We start from the raw sequence: 20165 nt of genomic DNA on the forward strand, positions 1-20165 counted from the left end.
TTAACATCTCTTAATCCAGATTAAGAGCCTTCCAGTCATTGTTCTCCGCAGTGAGCCATACATTAAGTAAGAGCAGCTTTCCATAAGTAAAAGATGAAAGCATTCCATACCATCTATCTAAATGCTTACATATTCCAGGGGTACCTCCAACACTGTCCTAACATGATCCCCTATGCAGTCTTGCTCTTGGTCTTCTCCCCTTGCTCTTATGCACCCAATCAACTGTAGCCAAACGGGCAGACGTTAAAACTGGTTACTGTCTCCATCCATTGGCTTCTGGCAGACTGTAATGTGGTTGCCATATGCACTGCAACCCCTTTTTTTTTAACAAGTTCACATATCAATGCTCCCTACCTGGCTTTGAACACATGTGTTTTGCGATTGCCCCCCCTCATTAAGCCCCAGAACCAGATATTACAAAGCCAAGCCGTACACTCTGAAAGAAGTTTTTATGTTCTTACGCCTCCCCAGTGGAAAATGTTCCCTGGCTGGCTCTTTAGTGTGTGTCTTGTATGCAAGGTATGTTAACAACTGTGGAAACTGGTTCTGTAGGAAACCATTAAGGTAGGGTCACATTGGAGGTGTCAGGCATGGTGGGTTTTGATTTTGATATCGGCTCTACCTTTTCCGGTTGTCAGCTTTCCACTCTGCCAGCAGGCCACACAGAACTTCTAATCTGTGCCACATCACCAATGGCTTAATTCTCAAAAGCACAAGTGTAGAACAGAATCTCCCATTCTAGTGTAATGAAGAATTACGTTGTCACTTTTTAACAAAAATTTAAGGTAAAGCTGTGTACCTATGCAGACAGGGCAACACTCGCCCTCAGGAATGTAGAAGTTTTCACATTCCAGCTCAGCGCACTCCGCCTTGGAGCAGAAGGAGATTCCTCCACGGCACTGACACAGCCAGCAGGGGTCCATGCGGTACACCTCGCCCTCGGAAAACTCCTTCCCATTGTGGACACACCTGGGAGAGACTGAGGAAAAGAACAAGGAAAAGAAGAATCAGACAGCTGCTGACAACCTTAAACTAAACACCATGTGGGGACTGTTATGCTTAACACAACTCTGCAAATCTGTAGTTGACGAATAGGGCGCAATGCTCAGTCAGGTTTCCATCACATTTGGCAAAGATTAATAGAAGGACATTGTCTTCATGACTATGATAGAAAAAAATGCAATTTTTAAATCACAAATGTCAAGCTTGATCAGAGAGAGACAATCACAATGGTATACAATCAATTAGAAATACGTAAACACATCCATTCATGTTCTGCCATTGATGGAAATGTTTATCTGCACCTAATGGTGCTGAGGCAGACACTGATGGCTGAGGTCAAGCCTGTGGGGTGGAATGGCATTTATCAGACAATTAAGCCAGGTCTGTGAGGAGGAATTTCACAGGGATCTATCAAGTGCTGAAAAGGCATTGAACTCTTGCTGAGGCGAGTAAAAGAAAACAGTAGTGGGTCTGAGGATTTGGCGGAATCTGGGCTCAATGTGCTGGTGGCAGGTGGAGTGAATCAATGCTCCAGCCTGCCTTTCCCAAAAGCATCCAAGCACTTAGAACCTCTTTTGGCCCTGTTCTTTTTATGAATAAACTGAGCTTAGTTACAGCACAGGTCCAATCTTGTGTACAGACAGGCCCAGTAAAGACCATAATAGGTACTGGACAACCTTGACTTGCTCATTTAACAATTGGCCCTTAAAGTGGCATAAATGTCTGTATGCATAATAACTGCAATGAAATCCAAAGTTGCAATTTCTACAAATTAAAGCTAATATAATTAATTATTTGAAATAAATGGTGCTAGTTTTGTGGAGCAGGAATATTACAGCATCACATCTCATTGGTGATTATAGATTACACATTCACGTGTACCAGAGTGATTTGGGTGATTCAAAATTGTAAGATCTTAATAAAGCAACTTTTTATTAAACCCGCACCAACATTAGGGGAGTGAGGCAATGTGGTTATGTAAGAAAGACTCCAGACTTATAGAGGAGTAGCTGCACTAGTTAGGCAAGTTAATGCATTGCACAGATGCAGGCAGATGTGGGGCCAGCGGCTTCTATAAATGAGAGGCAGAGGTTACTGCAGCATCTGTATGCCTTTGACTGCAGACTTATAGCGTCTGCGCCGATGACCCCATGCCTTCCGACAAACAGCACTGCACTCTAATACAAAGCAGGTGGGCCAACTGATTTGAAAGTAGAGCAGGGATTTGTTGATCCTTTATTATCTTCCTTTCTGTTACATTCTTTCAGCTCCATCCAGCGCTAGTCTCTCTCAGTACTCCTGTACTCCTGCTTTGCGTGCAGCAAAACCAAGCAGAGAAAATGCAATAAGTACTTTAGCTGGCCGAAATCAACGCTCACAGAAGCAATAGGAAGTCACATGACGGGATGCTCACATGTGATTTCCGCAGTGTTTGTTAATAGTAATCCCTAAAACAACTGGCAGCACAGGGTCTAAATTCCAGTCATGCTTTGTGATGTTCAGTCTTCTCTAAATTGAGGATTGGAATGGAAGTGGAGATGGATGGACCATAAAACATTGACCCTTAGCCGCTCTAAATCATTTGTAATGGACTGTCACACTGGCACTTCTTGTGGTTTTCAGTCAAAAGAAGCAAAACCACAGTAGTAAACATGACATTTTTCCCGGAGAATATTACTAAGGTCATTTATTTTATTTAACTTGGCAGTGATACTTAATCAGCTCAGTTTATTAGACAACTTTAAATTGTGTCAAGAAAACCACCACTCGTCCATGTCTAAACACTTGGTGGTTGTTTTTATAATCAATTTAAGCTGAGCCCCCTGAGAAGTGGGATCTCAGCCTTTGTGCTTTACGTTGACGTAAATCTCAAATGAACATGTGCAGTCCTGAACCTACTCTGCATCCAGGGCTCACTACAGGGGACACATGGACAAAGTGTTAATAAACAGCAGGCCACATCTAAACAGGACGGAACAGGATAATCTGTAACATCACGTGACTTCAGGTCAGGATGGTGCTGCCAGGTTTTGTCTGCCACCCAGATACAGCCCTTCTCCAGCCAACAGTGAGTCTATCGTTCACAGAGGCCAAAACACACAGGTGGGATTTATTGTCACTCCACACACTGACCCTGACTAAATATGAGCCCTCAGCCTAGTGGGCAATGGAAACAAGTTAATCAATCCAAGCCTGACATGCAGAGACAATGGGGGGCAGTGTTAAAATCTGGTCTATTAGAGGAAACACTAGACTAGACTAGACTTTATATGTATACTATATAGTAGCCAGTGCTTTGGTGACCAATGCATGACTGGGGAGGTGACTAGGGGGCCCAGTGTGTGTCCCTGTCCCTGTCTGTGGAGCTTTCTGACATGGCGCAGTCATGCAGGCCTAACGGACGGTAGGGGCAGCACAAAAGGCATCAAGCCCCAGGCCCAAAGAGCAGCAGACACTTGTTATCAAAACACTGATCCCATGGCCCCCACGTCTGCCATTCAGCCCCCGCCGGCCTGCCGGACTCGATTACCCTCCCCACTGGCAGACTGGAGCACATAAAAAGCATTCCCATCAATGAACTGTTGAACCTTTTCCCTTTGGACGTGTGACCAGACAGGAACCCTTTGACACTGCACTTCTGTTGAGCAAATTTGTAGCCTAAGCACTTTTCTGGTCACTGGGCTCGTTAAGTCCATTAATTCCGGGACACAGCACTCATTATGCATGTGGAGGGGCCAGAATGGGAATTTGTTCTGTTGGTAAAACAGCGAATATTTGTTGGGAGCGCAGAGTAAACAAACCAATACCACAGGTCCCCTCCCTGCCTTCCTGACTCTCCTGGCTGGCTCTGGGGCATGTCAGAGAGGGCTGAGGTCTATCTAGATGTGCTCAACATCTACTTTCTGTCGCCTCTCTTTCTCTGCATTTCCTGTCTTTTTCTCTCAGAAATCTTTTGCGAGGGCGTATTTCAGACCAGATATCTGCTTTAAAAGACCCATTATATTTAAGATCGCTTCAGGCAATACAAATATTTATGCACACACCTGCAAACATTTCTTTGAACCATGGTCTTAACCCTGGAAGGCAGCGGCCCAGCCTGATAAACAGCCCAACAGTAATTATCCAATCAGCAACTTTAATTTTCATCTGTGTACCTTTGGTCAGCAGGGAGAAAAGCCTTACTCTAAGGAAAATAATTGCTTCCTCAAAGGCGATGAATCTCACACCAACTGTGCCAGTGGGAGACCAATCGAAACAGATTGTGTAGTGTGCACAGTTTAGCGCAATTACCTTTCTGGCATTCAAAGACATCACAGCAGTCTCCTGGCCGGCCACTGGCCTGGCTGAGTGGCGCGGCGCGTTGTCCGCTTGGGCACTGGGGCTTGCGGCAGGCACGGAGGTCGCAAGTGCACTGGGGCGGTATGGAGGGGCAGCAACCAGTAGGGGGCGTGTAACTCTTGGTCAAGACCGAACCCTTGGGGCAAGAGGGCACCTGCAGAGTGGGACACGTCAGTCCGGCACACCTCAGCTCTTCTGAAACACACAAACATGGACGCATGTTCACATTAAGATACACATGGGTATGTTGAATGCAGTAGCAAAAGGGACGCAGCTTTTGAATCTTTTTTCATCAATTTTCAGTAATTTTTATAAATCTTTCTTCTTCCTTTGTAAGACATTCTGTAATAGCACCTTCAACTGGTCTAGGCTCTAACAGTGACCCCACTTTTTTCCTAAAGGCAGAAGTGTTTTTTCTGTGATTGCACGTGTGTGTGCATGTGTGTTTAAGGGCTACTCATAGTGTCAGTTGAAACGGCACTACTCGTGTTACAGTCTCTAAAGGCTACGTTCACACAGTCACCCAACACAAACTCCGTGCACTGTGTTCTGTCATCGGATCCCCACATCGGTCCGTGACAGCTTCACAGCATCCTGTCAGAGAAGTGAGAGCGGCGCTCTAGACACGACTAGGCTCTCTGCATATCCTGTCTACGGGCCTCTGATCCCACCCAGCCAGCCTCCAATCCAAACAGCCCTCACGTTTTAAAACCAGTCATTATTAGCAGCCAACCTTCACAGAGCTTTCCTTTTTGCCAGTTTAGAATCTCCCCTTCATTTAGCATACCAGGATGTGTTTGTCTTTTCATTTGCCAGAGCCAACATAATAACTCTGATAGCCCTTGTTAAAAAGGGAAAGGAGGTGCAGGGGTACTAGAAATCTGGGCATGGGGCTCAGGGGTGTATTTTGGAGCCTGTTCAGGAAAAGAAAAGTGGAGCGCCCCTCTGTACAGCCATTGTATGAGAACAGTAGCTACCTTCCAAAGATTGGATTACCCAAACCAAAGAGACATGTTTATTTTGGTTCTCAGTGTCACTGTAATGTATACAGTGCATGCAGAAGAGGATTGGGGAGAGCAGATTCATGTCCTATAATTATCAATCACTAAGTAATTTCCCAGATCCCCTGCTGAAAGCACAGTAAATACACACTTTGTTGCACTTTGACAGCTGAGAAGGAGAGCGGAAAGTCAGGGTTAACTAGTGCAGAGGTTATGGAAGATGAGGAAGAGGAAAACCTGGTAATGGTACATTTAGTTTAAGTCATCACTGACATTTAAAGCAGAAAATGTGTCAACAAATGACTGCCTTATAAGAAAGAAAAATTGGAGTGGGTTTTGAGTTAGTTATGACAAATAGCTGACAATCTTTGCATGCATATGGTTTTTGAGGAGAGGGACTAATGTAGGCTGAAGTTGCGCTTGGACTTTTAGTCTCGTTTCCAGAAGCTGAGTTTTCTTGATGGTCTTCCCAGACTGCTGCTGGCTCCATGGTGCAACATGAGTCTCTCAGAGGATATGCCTCATCCCTGACATTTGAAGACTTGTAAATGGATCCTTCTGGGTTTTGCCTCAAGATGGGGGAAATTGAACCAGTGAGCAGTTTGGGGTCCAAACCTCTGATCATGGATCTGCTCTGCCAGTCCTCAACTCCAGAGCCGGACCTCTGAATCGTACTATATATTCTCAACCATTCCAGCTCTTTATGACCTGATGCTTTGCCTACATTTCAGTAGCCATTTGATGTCTGACCTAGAATAAACATGGGTCTGTATGACTGTGACTGCTGTATTTTGGTGGGTGGAGGGTAACATTTCTGACAGATGAAATTGAGGATAAGGGAAACGTTGAATTTTTCTGGCTCCAGATAAATAGAGTAAGAGTGTGAGGTATCTGTACTGTACTGTTTACTCAAGCAACTTGGGAACAGTGAGGACTGCCACAAAGCACTCATTGATAAACGTAGCAGCTGAATAGTGTCATAGAAAAAGAGGGGGAAAACCCCAGGAATTAAGGGAGGCTACAACCTTTTTAACGGTTTTTGGCCTAATTTCTAAACTGGAGTTAAATAAACTTCAGTTGGAAGTGCTGATTGGTGAATGTTTTACTTCTAATAAAAAGTCTAATTAAGTCTGCTGCTGCTCAGTTGAAGACTGGTTTTGCATATGAAAACCTCACACTGTCTAAAGCAATTGAAAATGCCCTGGGACGATCTTCCACAACGTTCTGCACTGAAAAACACTTTCTCTGTATTGTATGTGTCCTAGAGAAGGCTGATTACCCTTTCAGTTGTGATAATGACTGGTGTTAAAGTGCGCTGGGAAAAGCAGCTGGCAGACATACCATTGTCATTCAAATGAACAGAATTATAGCCATCCAGGGAAAAGGTTTCAACCCATGCACATCCAATTACTCTAGCTAGCACATTCATAAGCACAATAGGCAGACAGAGTGGACAATACAAGTCAGCAGCAAATGGATTTTATCCTATGCGGTTTGTGTTCTATCTCTGAGCATAAATAGCAGTAATTAGATAGTCAGCAACCACATAACCACTCTTCATATGACAATAGTGGCCATACTCCAGCTTGCACAAACACAAAAGGCCTGATTTGGTATGCTTGATAAATTCTCTCTGCAGATTAGGCAACATATTCTCTTGTATGACTGTTTGATAGCAAAGAATGAAATACACAACCTGGAACACACACACACACACACACACACGCCCGCATGCACACACGCACGCACATTTGCACACAAACACACAAACGCTGATCTGGAATAGGTGGGACACGGAAATTGCTGCTTTACCACATAATGGTCTCTTTTGTCAACAATGCATATTTCTGACATCTCAGCAGCTCATTGAAGAAAGTAAAACACCTCCTATCTAAATGGGTTTTTCTTCTCTTAAAGTCTGGGTACAAGGAGTGCAGTCTTTCCCCAAACCAGAGCGGTTCGGCTAGGCAGAGGAGACTGTGTTGACAGCCTGAGTTTACTCATGGAAAAAGTGCACAATGTGAGTTCTGTTCAACGACTGACTTTGGAGGCAAGTCAGCGGAGAACAAAGCTGTCTCAGTCCAGCTGCCCTCCGTGGGTTTCTGGCCTGTCCTCAGGTTTTGTAAAGTTGCTCCGCAAAAGGGACGCATCAGGGCCGTCGCTCACATAAAGCTGTGGGGGCCTGGCCCTGTGCCCACCAGCAGTTACAGCTGAAAAAGTAAGCATAGTTTGCCATGTGTATCAGTGTGTGTGAGGACAGCGAAGCAGGTCTGGGAGGGGGTCCAGGCCAAAAGGCACAAACAGGGTCACCAGGAAGAAACACTGGGTGGGAACTTCACATCATGGTTAGAAAGCTTAAGGTAGACGGGCATAGGCACGCAGCAGCCAGCAGGCCGGCATCTGCTGCCTGCACGACTTGCTCTCTCCCTCTTTGGCTAAATATTTGCAGATGAAAAATGTGATCCCAGTCTCCTGAGTAACACCGCTTGCTGCTGTGAACGAGCATGTTTGGGTGAGGTAATGAGTATGTCCACATGTAGGTCCACATTTGCACATATTGTATATATGTGTGTTTGTGTGTGTACATAGCACGTGTACATAGCATGTGTGCATTCCATTGAAACACACCCTTTACTTGCCGTCGGATGGCCAATAAGATTAGGCCACTGACGGAGAGCGCAAAGGACTTTTTTTTTCCGAAAGGGTCCATGCCTTTAGAAAGCAACACCATGCATGGTCTATTGTTATATCAGGCACAAAATGCATATGAAAAGGGTGAACATTCACTGCACCGGCTCACTGAACATAAAGCACTGGGAAACTACTGAATAGTTAGTCCATGTGTACTGTCACTCAGGAGACACTATTCATCAAAAGATCACCCTCATCTATAGCAAATGTACAGGAGACCTGTGGTATAGACAGCTGTTGAATAAGCTGTAGAGCAGACAGTTGAGTTATATATGGATGCTGGCCATATGGATTTGTTGCCTTTCACAGGAAAATATTAGCTGATGATGGATGAAATGTGCTTGGGAAGTAAAGGACTTGGCTTAGTTTGCAGTTGGGGTATCTTTTATTCATTACAAATTTTGGTTAAGTCTGGGGTTTTAGGTCTACATTTAGTTAATTGACTGAGGGTTAGAGCAGGAGATGCAAATCCATGTGTGTGTCTCTTGGCTTTTCCCACTAGCCTAATGCTGGCTGGTTTGGTCAGCGGCTGACCATGAGTAGTAAGTGGGTTGACAGCAATCCCAACGTGCCTTGAAGGGAAGTTCTTTGTCTCAATCGCCACACAAGAGTTTTGTTTCCTCTTTGAAATCCCTACCCACACACATACACATACAAATACGCAGACACTGGGAAACGAGCAGCTTGCGGGGTACTACAGGGGCCATGGCTTCCCCACAGACGGCACACAAACACAGGGCTCAGACGTCTCCCGCCCCTGCCTGCCATCCGTGGTCTGGCTCGGTCAGTAATAGCTCTGACACAAAGAGGCTGTACCCAAGCAGAACTAACAGTCCTTTCACAACGGCAGAGAAGGCGCAGGATGGAGGTGGCATAGGTAGGCAAGTAGATTTCTGGGACCAAGGTCAGTTTGTGCAATGGCATGATAGTGGGCATTGCTTCCCCATCTGATGAACCGCTTGTGAACTCACAGATGCCTTTGAGGGACAAGGTTTACTCTATTCTATCCCCGTTTTAGTCCACAAGTAAGTAGGCAACCTGACTGCTTCAGCATAGCTGGGCTTTAACTATCACTACTTCTTAGCAAATGTTAGTATTAAGTGATGCCAGTCATATGAATCATCTAAACACTTCGAAAATGCACTGACTTCCGTTACTTGTTTCCATCAGTGAGTAACAGCAGGGGAATTTGTCTAAAATAACATTTAGGGGCCTTATCATGAATGAAATATGTAAACCACCCTACCAAGGGCCTGTGACAAAAATACCTTGACAAAATGGTTAGCCTGAATTGTGATTTCCTATCTTCCTGCGTGTGCCTTCCCCCTCCCTCTCTTACACTTATGCATCCTCTCTCCCTGACATGTGGGTTGCTCGATATTGAACATTTGCAGCCAAGTTACACCGCAGAGAAGCAGGATCCCACTGAAACAACACAAGGCAACATGAGATGATTGAACACCAGCAGTGGTGAAGCAGAGAAGATGTTGAGTTTTACCAGATCACAGTGTGCAACAGGAAAGGGATGAATTAACAAGCACACTGAGTGAGTCAGAGAGAAAGTGAAAGGCCAAACCATTATCGTGTGTAGGCTTACTCAAGAAGAGAATCTATGTTCTGACTGATCGAGACACATAGTCTACTATGTGTGTAAAGACTGATCAGTGGCACTTAATGCCCTGGGATCCGGTTTATAGGATGCGTTTGCTGTCACACACTAGTAGGGCATGCCAACACTAACTGCTTGTGTCCAAAGACAACGAGGGGTCGACGGACGCAGTCTCTATGGAGTCCAACAGGACAGAGTGAATAAGAACGTAACCACAGTCCTCTGGTCACAGAAGAAGCTCTTGGTGACAGACAACGGAAAATCTCGGCCAAGATAATTATCACACACAGACACATGCACAAACCCACATGCTCACATATACAGGCTCATCCCACACATGGTGATATATCTATTTCTTTCCACGTGCACATGCATACTTGCAGAGATAACTGACACACACATCCTTACTTAATGAGGGGCCATCAGAAGGGTGGGTGTGTTGCAGTGCAAACTCATAAGCTGCTAAAAAATGTTGTTGACAGTTTTCGCTGGTGTGACTTTAAACTGTCATCCGTCTGATTTGCAAATCGGGGGGTGTTTGAAAACAGAAGACCAGCAGTATATCTTTTACTGTAACACTAGACTTAAATGATTATATACATCTAAACAATGTAATGTTTGATGAACACACTTCCTGTGTTATTTATTGATCAAGAATATCCACACAGCTGGAGTTTAAATGTTATGGAAGAACCGCTGTGTTATTTGTAGACTAAATAATCTCAAATATGTTTCCATGGCACGTTGCCAGCCACTGTTCTGTCTTTCTACACAGAGGAGCAGTGAGTTCATTCAGTGGTAGTCCTGTACTTTTTTGCAAGTGTCAGTCAGGGGAAGCCGCCACTTTGCACCTGTCTACCTGCCAGTCACCAGAAATGATGAAGCTAAACTCTGTGACAATTAAAAATGTTCACTTAGATGTTTCAATCACGGTGAGTTGATGTAAACACACATACCTGTATTCTCTCACATAACTCAAGGGATTCTCTTTTTTAAGCATTTATCTTACACTCTATACAATTACACTGTAAGAACTGTGTCCTGTGACTGAAGGTCTCGTCAATCTCCATCATCAGAATCGGCAAACTCCCTCTATCGTAATGGAGACTTGTCAGTTGGACTTTCAAACCTTCTTTCTTTCACTCTCTTCATCATCCCTTTTTGTTTTCTTTTCATGACATTAGCCTTGCTCTATTTCTTTAACTCATCTTCCTTCTTTACTTCTCTTCTTGGTATTATGGGAAGTGTCATGCATAATGCTATCTGCTTGCTTTCCCAGAGCAAATATTCAGATAGATTACCTTGATCTTTAAAAGATCCTTTTGCTTAAAATGAAAGGTGATCATTTCAGTGGTTGGCAGCAATATGCTTCCTTTCTCCAAAAATGAGCAGGGACACAAGGGATTCTGTGTTCCATTCAGAGGTGCTGGTACAAGAGAGGGGCAAACCCCTAAGCTGCCAAAGCTTAAGCAAACGTTATATCAATGGTTATACTAAGCATGGACCATGAATGATACAATTCTGTAATGTTTAAATGACTTTGTAGTTATGTAATCTATTCCGGATTCAGGTATAAACCCTCACATCTTAACATTAAATAACTTGAGCTGGGCAAAGCTACTGGTTGACTGCCTTGTGGTTCATCAGTTCCAGTTGCAGGTCATTTGCAGGTTACCTGCGGCTTCCTGGCACTGGCTGCGGTTGATGTAGGCAAAGTGGTGGTGGCAGCTCTGAGACTCGCACACACAACCCTTGGCGGTCAGGTTACACCCAGAGAACATGCAGGCCCGGTTGGATGGTCCCACATACTTCTCTTGGTGTCTTTTCAGGTGCTCGTGCCTGCGAACATCTGAAATCCAGTCGTGGAAACACACAGAAACCACAGTCATCAATGAGTCAGAGACAATGGTACCACTCAAGGGTGAGTGGGGAACCACTACACGAAGTCTTAGCATGTGTGTCATCACTATGATATGTAAGTAGCATTAGTCACCTCAGAACCACATCTGCTATGGATTATCTCCTCTGAATGGACAGCATTATTCCCACTGACTCAAATTCTGTGTAAGTGTGTGTGTGTGTGTACATGCGTCTGTGTTTCAACATACGTGCTTATGATGGGAGGAGAGTGCTCACCTGACTTACCGGCTTTCATGCAGGTTTCTTGATCTGGGTAGGTGAAAGAGCCCAAGCAAGAGTGACGGGCATCGCACACACACTGACCTCCAGCTCTATCGCATCCTGTCATCAGGGGACAGCGTTCGTCCTCCAGGCCTGCCTCTGGATGACCAGGGAGCACTGTGATAAGATGAACATTAGGGAGGACATTAGAATAGGGAAAGAATGACTGGTTTGTCCATTTTAACTGAAAATAAAGCATTGGGCAAGCAAGCGTAATCACAAGCTGAAATGTGCCAGAAACGGATATTTGTTTCCCTAAAAGTGCTAAAGGGCAACAAATTGCCCTGGCACCACCGTTACTGAAGGGACCAGTGTATTTCTAGGCTGCCATCCCGCCTCGTTGCGCCACGCTACTTCAACCATTCAGCCCCCATTTGTTTGCTTTTGTTCCACAGCAGGGTTGTCATCTGTGCTGGCTGTTGGAACACCTCTTCTTGCACCATGGCCACATATTGTTTCTGTGCCTGGGTATGGCGGCTCGAGACTTAGCCCAACTTGGACACAACTTTACCATAGGAAGGAATGCACGAGGGAGTGATGTGTCCCAACACACACATCCCCCATAGTGTTACTTTCACATGCACGCATAAATTAACACATATTTACATCCCCAAATTACCCTCCTTCACAGTTTTACAATCACACTAAGAGTGGCAGCAGAGTAAACAGGATGAGACAAACTGTAACCTTGAGTAACCTCCTTCCAAGAATTTAGCTCCCAAGCCTCAATCAACAGTGTGGAAGCGTGATTGGAGCTCATCATAATACTCTGGCTTTACTCTCAAAACAGCTACAAACCACAATTCACAAGAGGAAAAGGTGAAACCGTGTAACCATTTATCAGAACATGAGCACATCATAGTATATTAACCGCAGTACTGTAGCAATCCTACATGTAATAAAACATCTCAAAATTGTAACTCTTTGTCATTCTCAGTTAGGAGTCTAAGAAACAATAATAAGATGACTCAACGTGACTGGAAAGAAATGGAATTCCATGGCTTTGTTTTTTGCTGTAAATCCTAATAAAACACACATGTTGATCCATATTAATTTAAAACAGATATCTCACTATGGGAAGCCGCTCTTACTGTGATAAATCTTGCTGTTGAAGTGAATCAATGTGACTGCAGAAGAAAGCATAACAAACACTTTTCCCAAGTTAATGTTTGTTTGTGTGGACGATTCTCACAAGTGATTGACGATGCTCACAAGTACTATAGTACACACCGGCCAATGCAACAGTTGAAAGTAATACTACCTTTACCTTTAACCTGAGCCAGCCTGCGCTGTTAATAGCTCTCGCAGACGGCCAGCGAGAACGGCAAAGAACAAGCAGCCTTTTGAATTAACTGCAACAAAACTTTCCCTGTGATTTCCTTTTACCTTAAAATGATCCTCAGCCCCACATTACTTCCTTCCCGAGGCTTTCCTGTGCCTGGGAAAGTATTTTCATTTGAGGTGGTGGTGGCAGGGATGCTTGTCTATGTGGGGTGTTAAATCTGGCATGTAGAAAAGGAGGTAGAAGTCAAAACAATGAATGAATGGCTGTATACCAAAGACATTACTGTCTTGTTAACCAATTGCTTGACCCATGTTAGCCCAGGTTTTTTTTTACGCTGTACTGCCTCAGTCTAGCCCCCTTTAACCTGGCCCTGGTCTAGTCTTGCTATCTATTATCTGGCCTGGCATGACTCTCGCCAAGGTCTATGGCTTAATCCCAGGGGGATTCCTCTCTCAGCCACTGAGACTGCTTGTCTTGGCATCCAGGGCCAGGATGGGAAAGCTGACCTCTAGAGGCCCTCTGGCTGATAGCGAGCTAAAAAGGAAGTCTTTGAAACATTAGATAATACCAGAGGAAGGGAAAAGTAGAAGGCATGCAAAAGGAGTGCAGTGGACATAGCGCCACTGTAAGAAAGACATTCTGTTACGTAGTATGTTAAGTGCCTCTGGAGCTTTGAGAAACTTGTGTGGGAGGAGAGACACAAGAATACAATAAGAACATCCCAACAAATCATTTAGCTGCAAAGACCTGAACAATTTCCACTGAGCAACTAAGGAGAAAGGCCCGGATGACTATTTCCCCGAGCAGGTGCCTGAGTACTCATCATACGCTTGACACTCAACCTGCAACCTGAAGCGGAAACATTGGATTCACTTTTCAGATATTTTTGTAAGCTTCAGTCTTTATATGCCAAATTCCTTTATGAGAATAACTTATTTTAATATCCCAAGTAGCTATGATCATTGTAGGGGTTTACGTGGAAGTATTTTTGGTTATTATACCTTTAAAAGTAGTGAGATTTAACGACAATGCATTGATTTAAACACTTCCCAAGTTAAGAAACAGGGTTAAAAGTTGATTTCCAATTCTTTTTTAAGATACCAGTATCTTAACATCTCCAAGTCTGGAAAACACAAGTTTAATGACTTTTGCCATTTACCCTTGAACACAGGAGGCTGATACACTTATAACTGATAGCTATTGCTACAAGTGTGTTAATCCCGTCAACAATAACATTGAAAATAGAGGGATGACACATTACCATGGTATAATTCTATCATATCATCATATCATATGCAACATGTCACCTGTCACAGGTTGTTAAGTATCCACATAAACAGTGTTTGACCACCCAGAAAACAAAACTGTGGACTGAAAAGCAGGGGATCAGAAAGCGGAAACATGTACCCCCTGCTCCTGATTGCAAGTCTAATCACTTTAAGACTCTTGCAGCTTGAGGAGGGACATCTGGGATCAGCCTCCAGCACCCTGCCTACTGTGGCCCCTGAAAACACACCGGGAAGTGTTGATTTACCCCCACCTAGACCCCTTTGAGATTGTGAGTATGTGGGTCTGATTTAAGGGTTAGCAACGTGCTCCGAGGCCCCTGGAGCCACAGGACCAGAAGAGGCAGGACTCAATTAGAAGAGCCTTTAGGTCCCCCACTCACTCCAAAGCTGTTAATTTACAGAAGAGATGTCCTCCAGGCGCCAGCTTAACCTGTACGTGAGGCACAATCAGCAGCAGAGTCTCCTGGGATGGCCTGGGGCTCGAGGCCCCTTGAAAACCCTAACTTTGACCACCCCACAGAGGGATGATGGGAGGGCAGGGTCAGCGAATCCAGACTCCCACTGAGAGCTGCTTACTCTCTCCTACAGTCCTGTCAGTCCATTTCAATCATCCCGAAAAAAAGACTGGACACAGTGCAGGTGGAGGGGCTGGGGGAGGGCCTCACAGCAGTTATTTTCCTCAGAGGAAGGCCATTGCTACTTACTTTGTTCACAGTGAGGAACCTGACACACTACACATTTGTTTGAAGTTCAGAAAGTTGCCCCAGTTGTGCTTAAAATTAGCAAATCCACAATATATCAGCCCAGCTCTGCTTGGCAGGAAAAGAACAGGACAGCAGAGTGGAATCATATGATTGTGAATGAAAATCTGCAGGGGACTTCTGCAATTGTGCTGTCAAACAACACACACTGAAACCCATGGTGGTTAACAATACAGACATGAAAGGGGCAGCTTAGTATTAGAGCATACAGAGTTTAAAAACACAATCATCATTGTTGGCCGCACCATGGGTAATCCACAATTTTGCCCTCACACTGATTCAAACAATCATGTTTGGCTTATTTCAATTCCCTTCCTCTGAAAACACTCTCTGAGTTTTAAAGAAAAGAAAACAGCGTCTACTAGGCTGAAGTATTACCTTGTGCCAAATCACTGCTGCCAAACTACTTGTCATGCCTCTGAGATGAGAGTGAATGAAGCTTTGAGGAGGAGAAAGAACAGTTGAACATGACTCCTCTTCTGGCAGTCAAGAGACCCTCAGACCTGGGGAGCTGCTCCAGGCAGCCAGAGACAAGGTAAACACTGACACAGTCACGGCAGTCAGGACTTAATGACATTTGAACAGCAATGCCCTCAAGCCACTTAAAGAAAGTGGACGGTTGCCAACCAGATGAATTGACACCTACAGCTCTTTTATTGCACTGTTACAGAACTCAACAGCATCCCATTGTTTTCTCTCAATACTGCCCCAAGTTATCTGATTACATAATAATTACACTACCCACCTTTACATACTCCAGTTTCAGGGATTGTGGCTGCTCCTGTTTTGTTAACAGAGGCGCAGGTCAGTCCCAGGGCGCAGTACCCGTGCGCCCAGTCCTGTCCGCCGCATGGCTCCCACTCCAGCCGGGCACAGTGGTCACAGCATCCGCACGGATCCCTTGCCAAGGTCCGGCCACCTTCGCAGCTTTGCGGGGCTTTGACAGGACAAGTCCGGAGATTACACGGCGTGCACTCAACAGCCGAGAGCACCCGCACCAAAGAAAGAACATTCAATAACACAACGGAGCACTTGCTGAACATGTTTTTTTTTTTTTTAAAGCCTTTGAAGTTTTCCCACAGGAATATGTCCGCCTCTGTCAGATGATAAACCAAGTGAACTCACCGCAATGTTCACTTAGTACACGTAACTCCAAAGTTGTAAAGTCTTCTTTAAACTTTGGGGAAGAGTCTTTCCTTGGGCGTGCAGTTCAGACACACCGCAGTTCACTTCAAAAGCAAAAGACCACGAGAGTGAAGCGTGCGGATGCGTTTTAAGTAGCAGCAATATCCAAAGGTTCAGTGTGAGCAGGTAGACGCACGTCTCGAGCGTCTCCAGTTACGTGTAGAAATCCCAGACCAAGGCTGTGGACGTCCAGTGATGTTTGCTGCTGCTACTGACAGCGCCGCACGAGAACACAATCTGGCTCTTCAATTGACACACAGGCATATAGAAATTAGCGGTGCACCCCTCCCTCTGACTGACACAGGCACAGACCAGTCACACGAAGCGAAAGGAGGGAGGATTTGAACTGATGATGTTTCCCAGCTCGGCAACCCGTCTCTGTGTTGCGCAACGATGCCACTTTGAATCCCAAGTTGCTTTTCTGCGTCCTATTCTGTAAATCACTGCAAATTTGTGTCTTCTTTATTATGACAAAGTGTGCTAGTTTAAAAACATATTTAGTAGTTAAAATACTTGTTTTCCTTATAAATGAAGCATAAAAAAACGCCTAATTTTCAGTAATTGCTTTAGGTCACACTAACTTAATAGTTACACACCAATAAAGGTGGTTAGACTTCATTCAGTGGTGGAAGAGGTACTCAGATCTAAATGTAGCAATACAACAGTGTAGAAATACCCTACAAGTAAAAGTCCTGCAATACATACATTTGTATGTATTTAAAAGACAATACTAGCATCAGTACAAAGTAAGTACAAAAAGTAAAAGTACCCACTGCGCAGAAAGAATTATATGTAAAGTATCTCACTGGATTGTAAACATTGATGCATTCATGTGTTCATCACATGAATGCATCATTGGTGGAGCTAATTCTAGTTATTTATATATTTCTTGGTAGCTTAATCTATAGTAATTAAGCTATCATAATGTATTAGTCACATTTTGTATTATTAATATAAATCCTTTGGTAATTTATAACTAAAGCTGTCATATACATACATGTAGTGGAGTAAAAAGTAGCTTACATTATTGACCTCTGAGATATAGTGGAGTAGAAGTGTAAAGTACTAAAATGGAAATGCTAAAGTAAAGTTCAATTACTGCAGACTTATACTTAAGCGGCTACAGTGCTTGAGTAAATTTAATGATTTAAATCATTTGTACTTTTTATTAATCCCCAGTGGTTAAAGTACAATATGCTTAGTTACATACCACCAATGACTATAATTTACTTAAAGTACATGAATCCATGGCAATGTAATCACAACATAACGTACAGTCTATATACTTCCTCCTTCATTAACATCGTATCTAGTGCATCTACGGCGGGGCTCTTGTCACCAACCCTATAATTGTTCTTTATCTCTGTTCTACAATACAGCCATAAAGTCTGTCAAAGCCCCATAATCAAACAATATCAAGGCCATATATCATTCCACAGCTTTGCCCTTTGTGTGTGTGTGAATGAGTGTGTGCTTACTTGTTTTTGTAGGTGTCCGATTGTGTATGCAGGTGGCTTTGGGAAGGCAAAAGGTCATCTGGTGTTTGTTGAAGCAGTGTTTGCATGCTTCCATTGGCAGATGGATGGTGTGTGTGGGCAGTGGGCACAGCTGGAGGCCAATTGTGTCAGTGCCACAGCCACTGAAGACCTAGGGAAAGCAGTACAATGCATTTCTGCTGCACAAGTGAGCAAGAGCAAAGCAGACAGATTTTTTTTCTTTCCCAGAGTGACAGATCATGTAGTCTTCAAATTCAGTCATGTGTAATGGCAAAACTTAAGTCTGCTTTACATGAAGCTGGTTGCCAGCTCGGAGCAACTATTACAATAAATGGAAAGAAATTATACAATAAGAGATATCCTACATGAAATGTGTAAGGATGGTCCAATATTGCGGAAAAGTGTATTCTTCAAAACCCAATCAGATGTCATCTAGGAGGATTTTCCCCACAATGTCAACATACAACAGCACCTCCTTCATTTGCAACATCTGCCTGGAGCCACCCGCTCCAACACAAACACAATATCCAGGAAACAACCACGCAGCTCGCATAATCAACACTTGCAACACAACTCAGCCCTTGTCCTCCGGCTCTCCCTCCACCCTCCATCCCTCCATCACTTCAGCCCCTCCTTAAAGCTCTTGTCAAGTGTTTGTCACTGCTGGTTGACGACAGATCCGACCAGGACCTTAGAAAGCCTCGGTTTCCATCACTTGCAGAGATTTTGCCCCAGTGTCACTGACCTATTTGCCCAAGCGATGGGCTTTCAGTGCTGTGGTGCATGGTCACCACAACACTCTGTGCACCTCTTTTCTATCTATACTAGTAATTACATGTATAAACACGCTAGAGGATCATAAAAGAGGCATTTTCTCTCAGAGGGGCAGTGGGCAGCAAACAGCAATACAAGACTGGGACCAAACTAGAATACAACATTATTGGACTTACTAAGAGCATATGCCTTGTGTCAAACGTTGCATATATTTTGCATTTGGAAAACTTTCCTATAGTTTAGTCTGGCGCCAAACACCACAGTGACATTATCAATCATTCATGCTTTGTTCTTAATTTATAAGTTGACTTGAGTGCCATGTTCACTAAAACCAGAGCACAATGTGCTTTGCCATGTGCCTGTGACTCTTTGAATGGAGGGGCATTGAAGGGTATTTTGCAAGGCCTGAATAACAGTAATGTATGTGTGCTAATGATGTCCAGAGTCACAGATCTCTGGAAAAACATGGCAGTAGGGGTACTAGTTTTCTCCTCCACTGAAGATGCTGGTTTCATGATTGTAATTCAGGTTTGTGGAACTGTCTTCAGGTAGGCATAACCAAACTGGGCCCAGAAAAATGGAGGGGTCATGGTGTGGGATGTGTTCCAGAGATTGGATAACCTCTCTCTGTCATCCACCCCTGTTGCTCTTGTCTATCCACTCCCCAGGCAGCTGATTTAAATCCGCCTGCAGTGGAGGCGTCAGGCTGGTGGTGAGGAGGTGTTTCTGGGATGTAGATGGGTGTGAATGATGGTTTGGACATTAGTTAACTGGCAGCTGCAATCCACAGCTGAGGGTGGCACGGGGCCGAATGTAGAGTGTGATTTGGAGTGTTGAGTGCATGTTGAGAGGACAGCGTGCGGCACACCTGATTACAAGTCACCAGGATGTGCTCCGGCATATTTCCCTGATGATCAGTGTACAGTGCTGGTTATCGCCCTTGCTTTGCTTATCTGTGAGCGCATAGTGCTGGAGTGAACCGTACTTAGCAGATCCAGTCCAAAAGATGGGGGTGGGGCTGGGGGGTATAATGGCAATGCATACTGACAGTTGAAGGAGTTTCAAAGTTTCATTTGTTTTTTATACAAACCGCCAAAAAAATTATCAAAACTTTTCAGAAAACAAGCCAGAAAGAAAGAAAACAACACAATGATTTTCTTTTGAAATAGACGGCTATACAGCGTTTTGAGGTAATGATCGACAGAGATGATTACTTTTCTTTTCCATTACTGGAAGGCCAAGAGGGACTCACAAGTGCTTTTGTTTCTCACTTGGCACTCTTCATTTGTCTGGACCTCTGTAGAAGAGTTTGGAAACATTCAGGAGAGTCCAACAGAAAGAGTAACTCATCTTGCAGGAGATCAGAGCTGATTCCAATGTCCAGTTTACAACAACATTGAACATCCTTTATTTATCCATGCTATTCTCCTCTTTTTTTTCCTCTGTTCTAGTCTTTTTCTGTTTTGCCTCTCTGTTTCCTCAGTCTGTGTTTTGTCTTTCTCTTTGTGAGGTCTTGTCCAGTTGCGGTTTTCCGTGCGGGGACCATAACACT

The 20165-nt window shown here is 44.2% G+C and overlaps 1 protein-coding gene across 1 annotated transcript in view; it reads right to left on the reverse strand.

Annotated features, from left to right (window-relative positions):
- Positions 1-20165, reverse strand: part of crim1 (cysteine rich transmembrane BMP regulator 1 (chordin-like)) — a 53373-nt gene that overhangs the window by 15012 nt on the left and 18196 nt on the right. Inside the window, exons 3-7 of the mRNA XM_034857523.1 lie at positions 15904-16522; positions 11779-11940; positions 11318-11491; positions 4294-4536; positions 800-979 (exon numbers count right to left, since the gene is read on the reverse strand). Of these exons, the coding sequence (XP_034713414.1) occupies positions 800-979; positions 4294-4536; positions 11318-11491; positions 11779-11940; positions 15904-16201 (1057 nt within the window). The 5' untranslated portion in view covers positions 16202-16522. The remainder of the gene's footprint in view (positions 1-799; positions 980-4293; positions 4537-11317; positions 11492-11778; positions 11941-15903; positions 16523-20165) is intronic.

The sequence above is a fragment of the Etheostoma cragini genome, chromosome 20 (genome assembly GCF_013103735.1).
Source record: "Etheostoma cragini isolate CJK2018 chromosome 20, CSU_Ecrag_1.0, whole genome shotgun sequence".
Lineage (NCBI taxonomy): Eukaryota > Metazoa > Chordata > Actinopteri > Perciformes > Percidae > Etheostoma > Etheostoma cragini.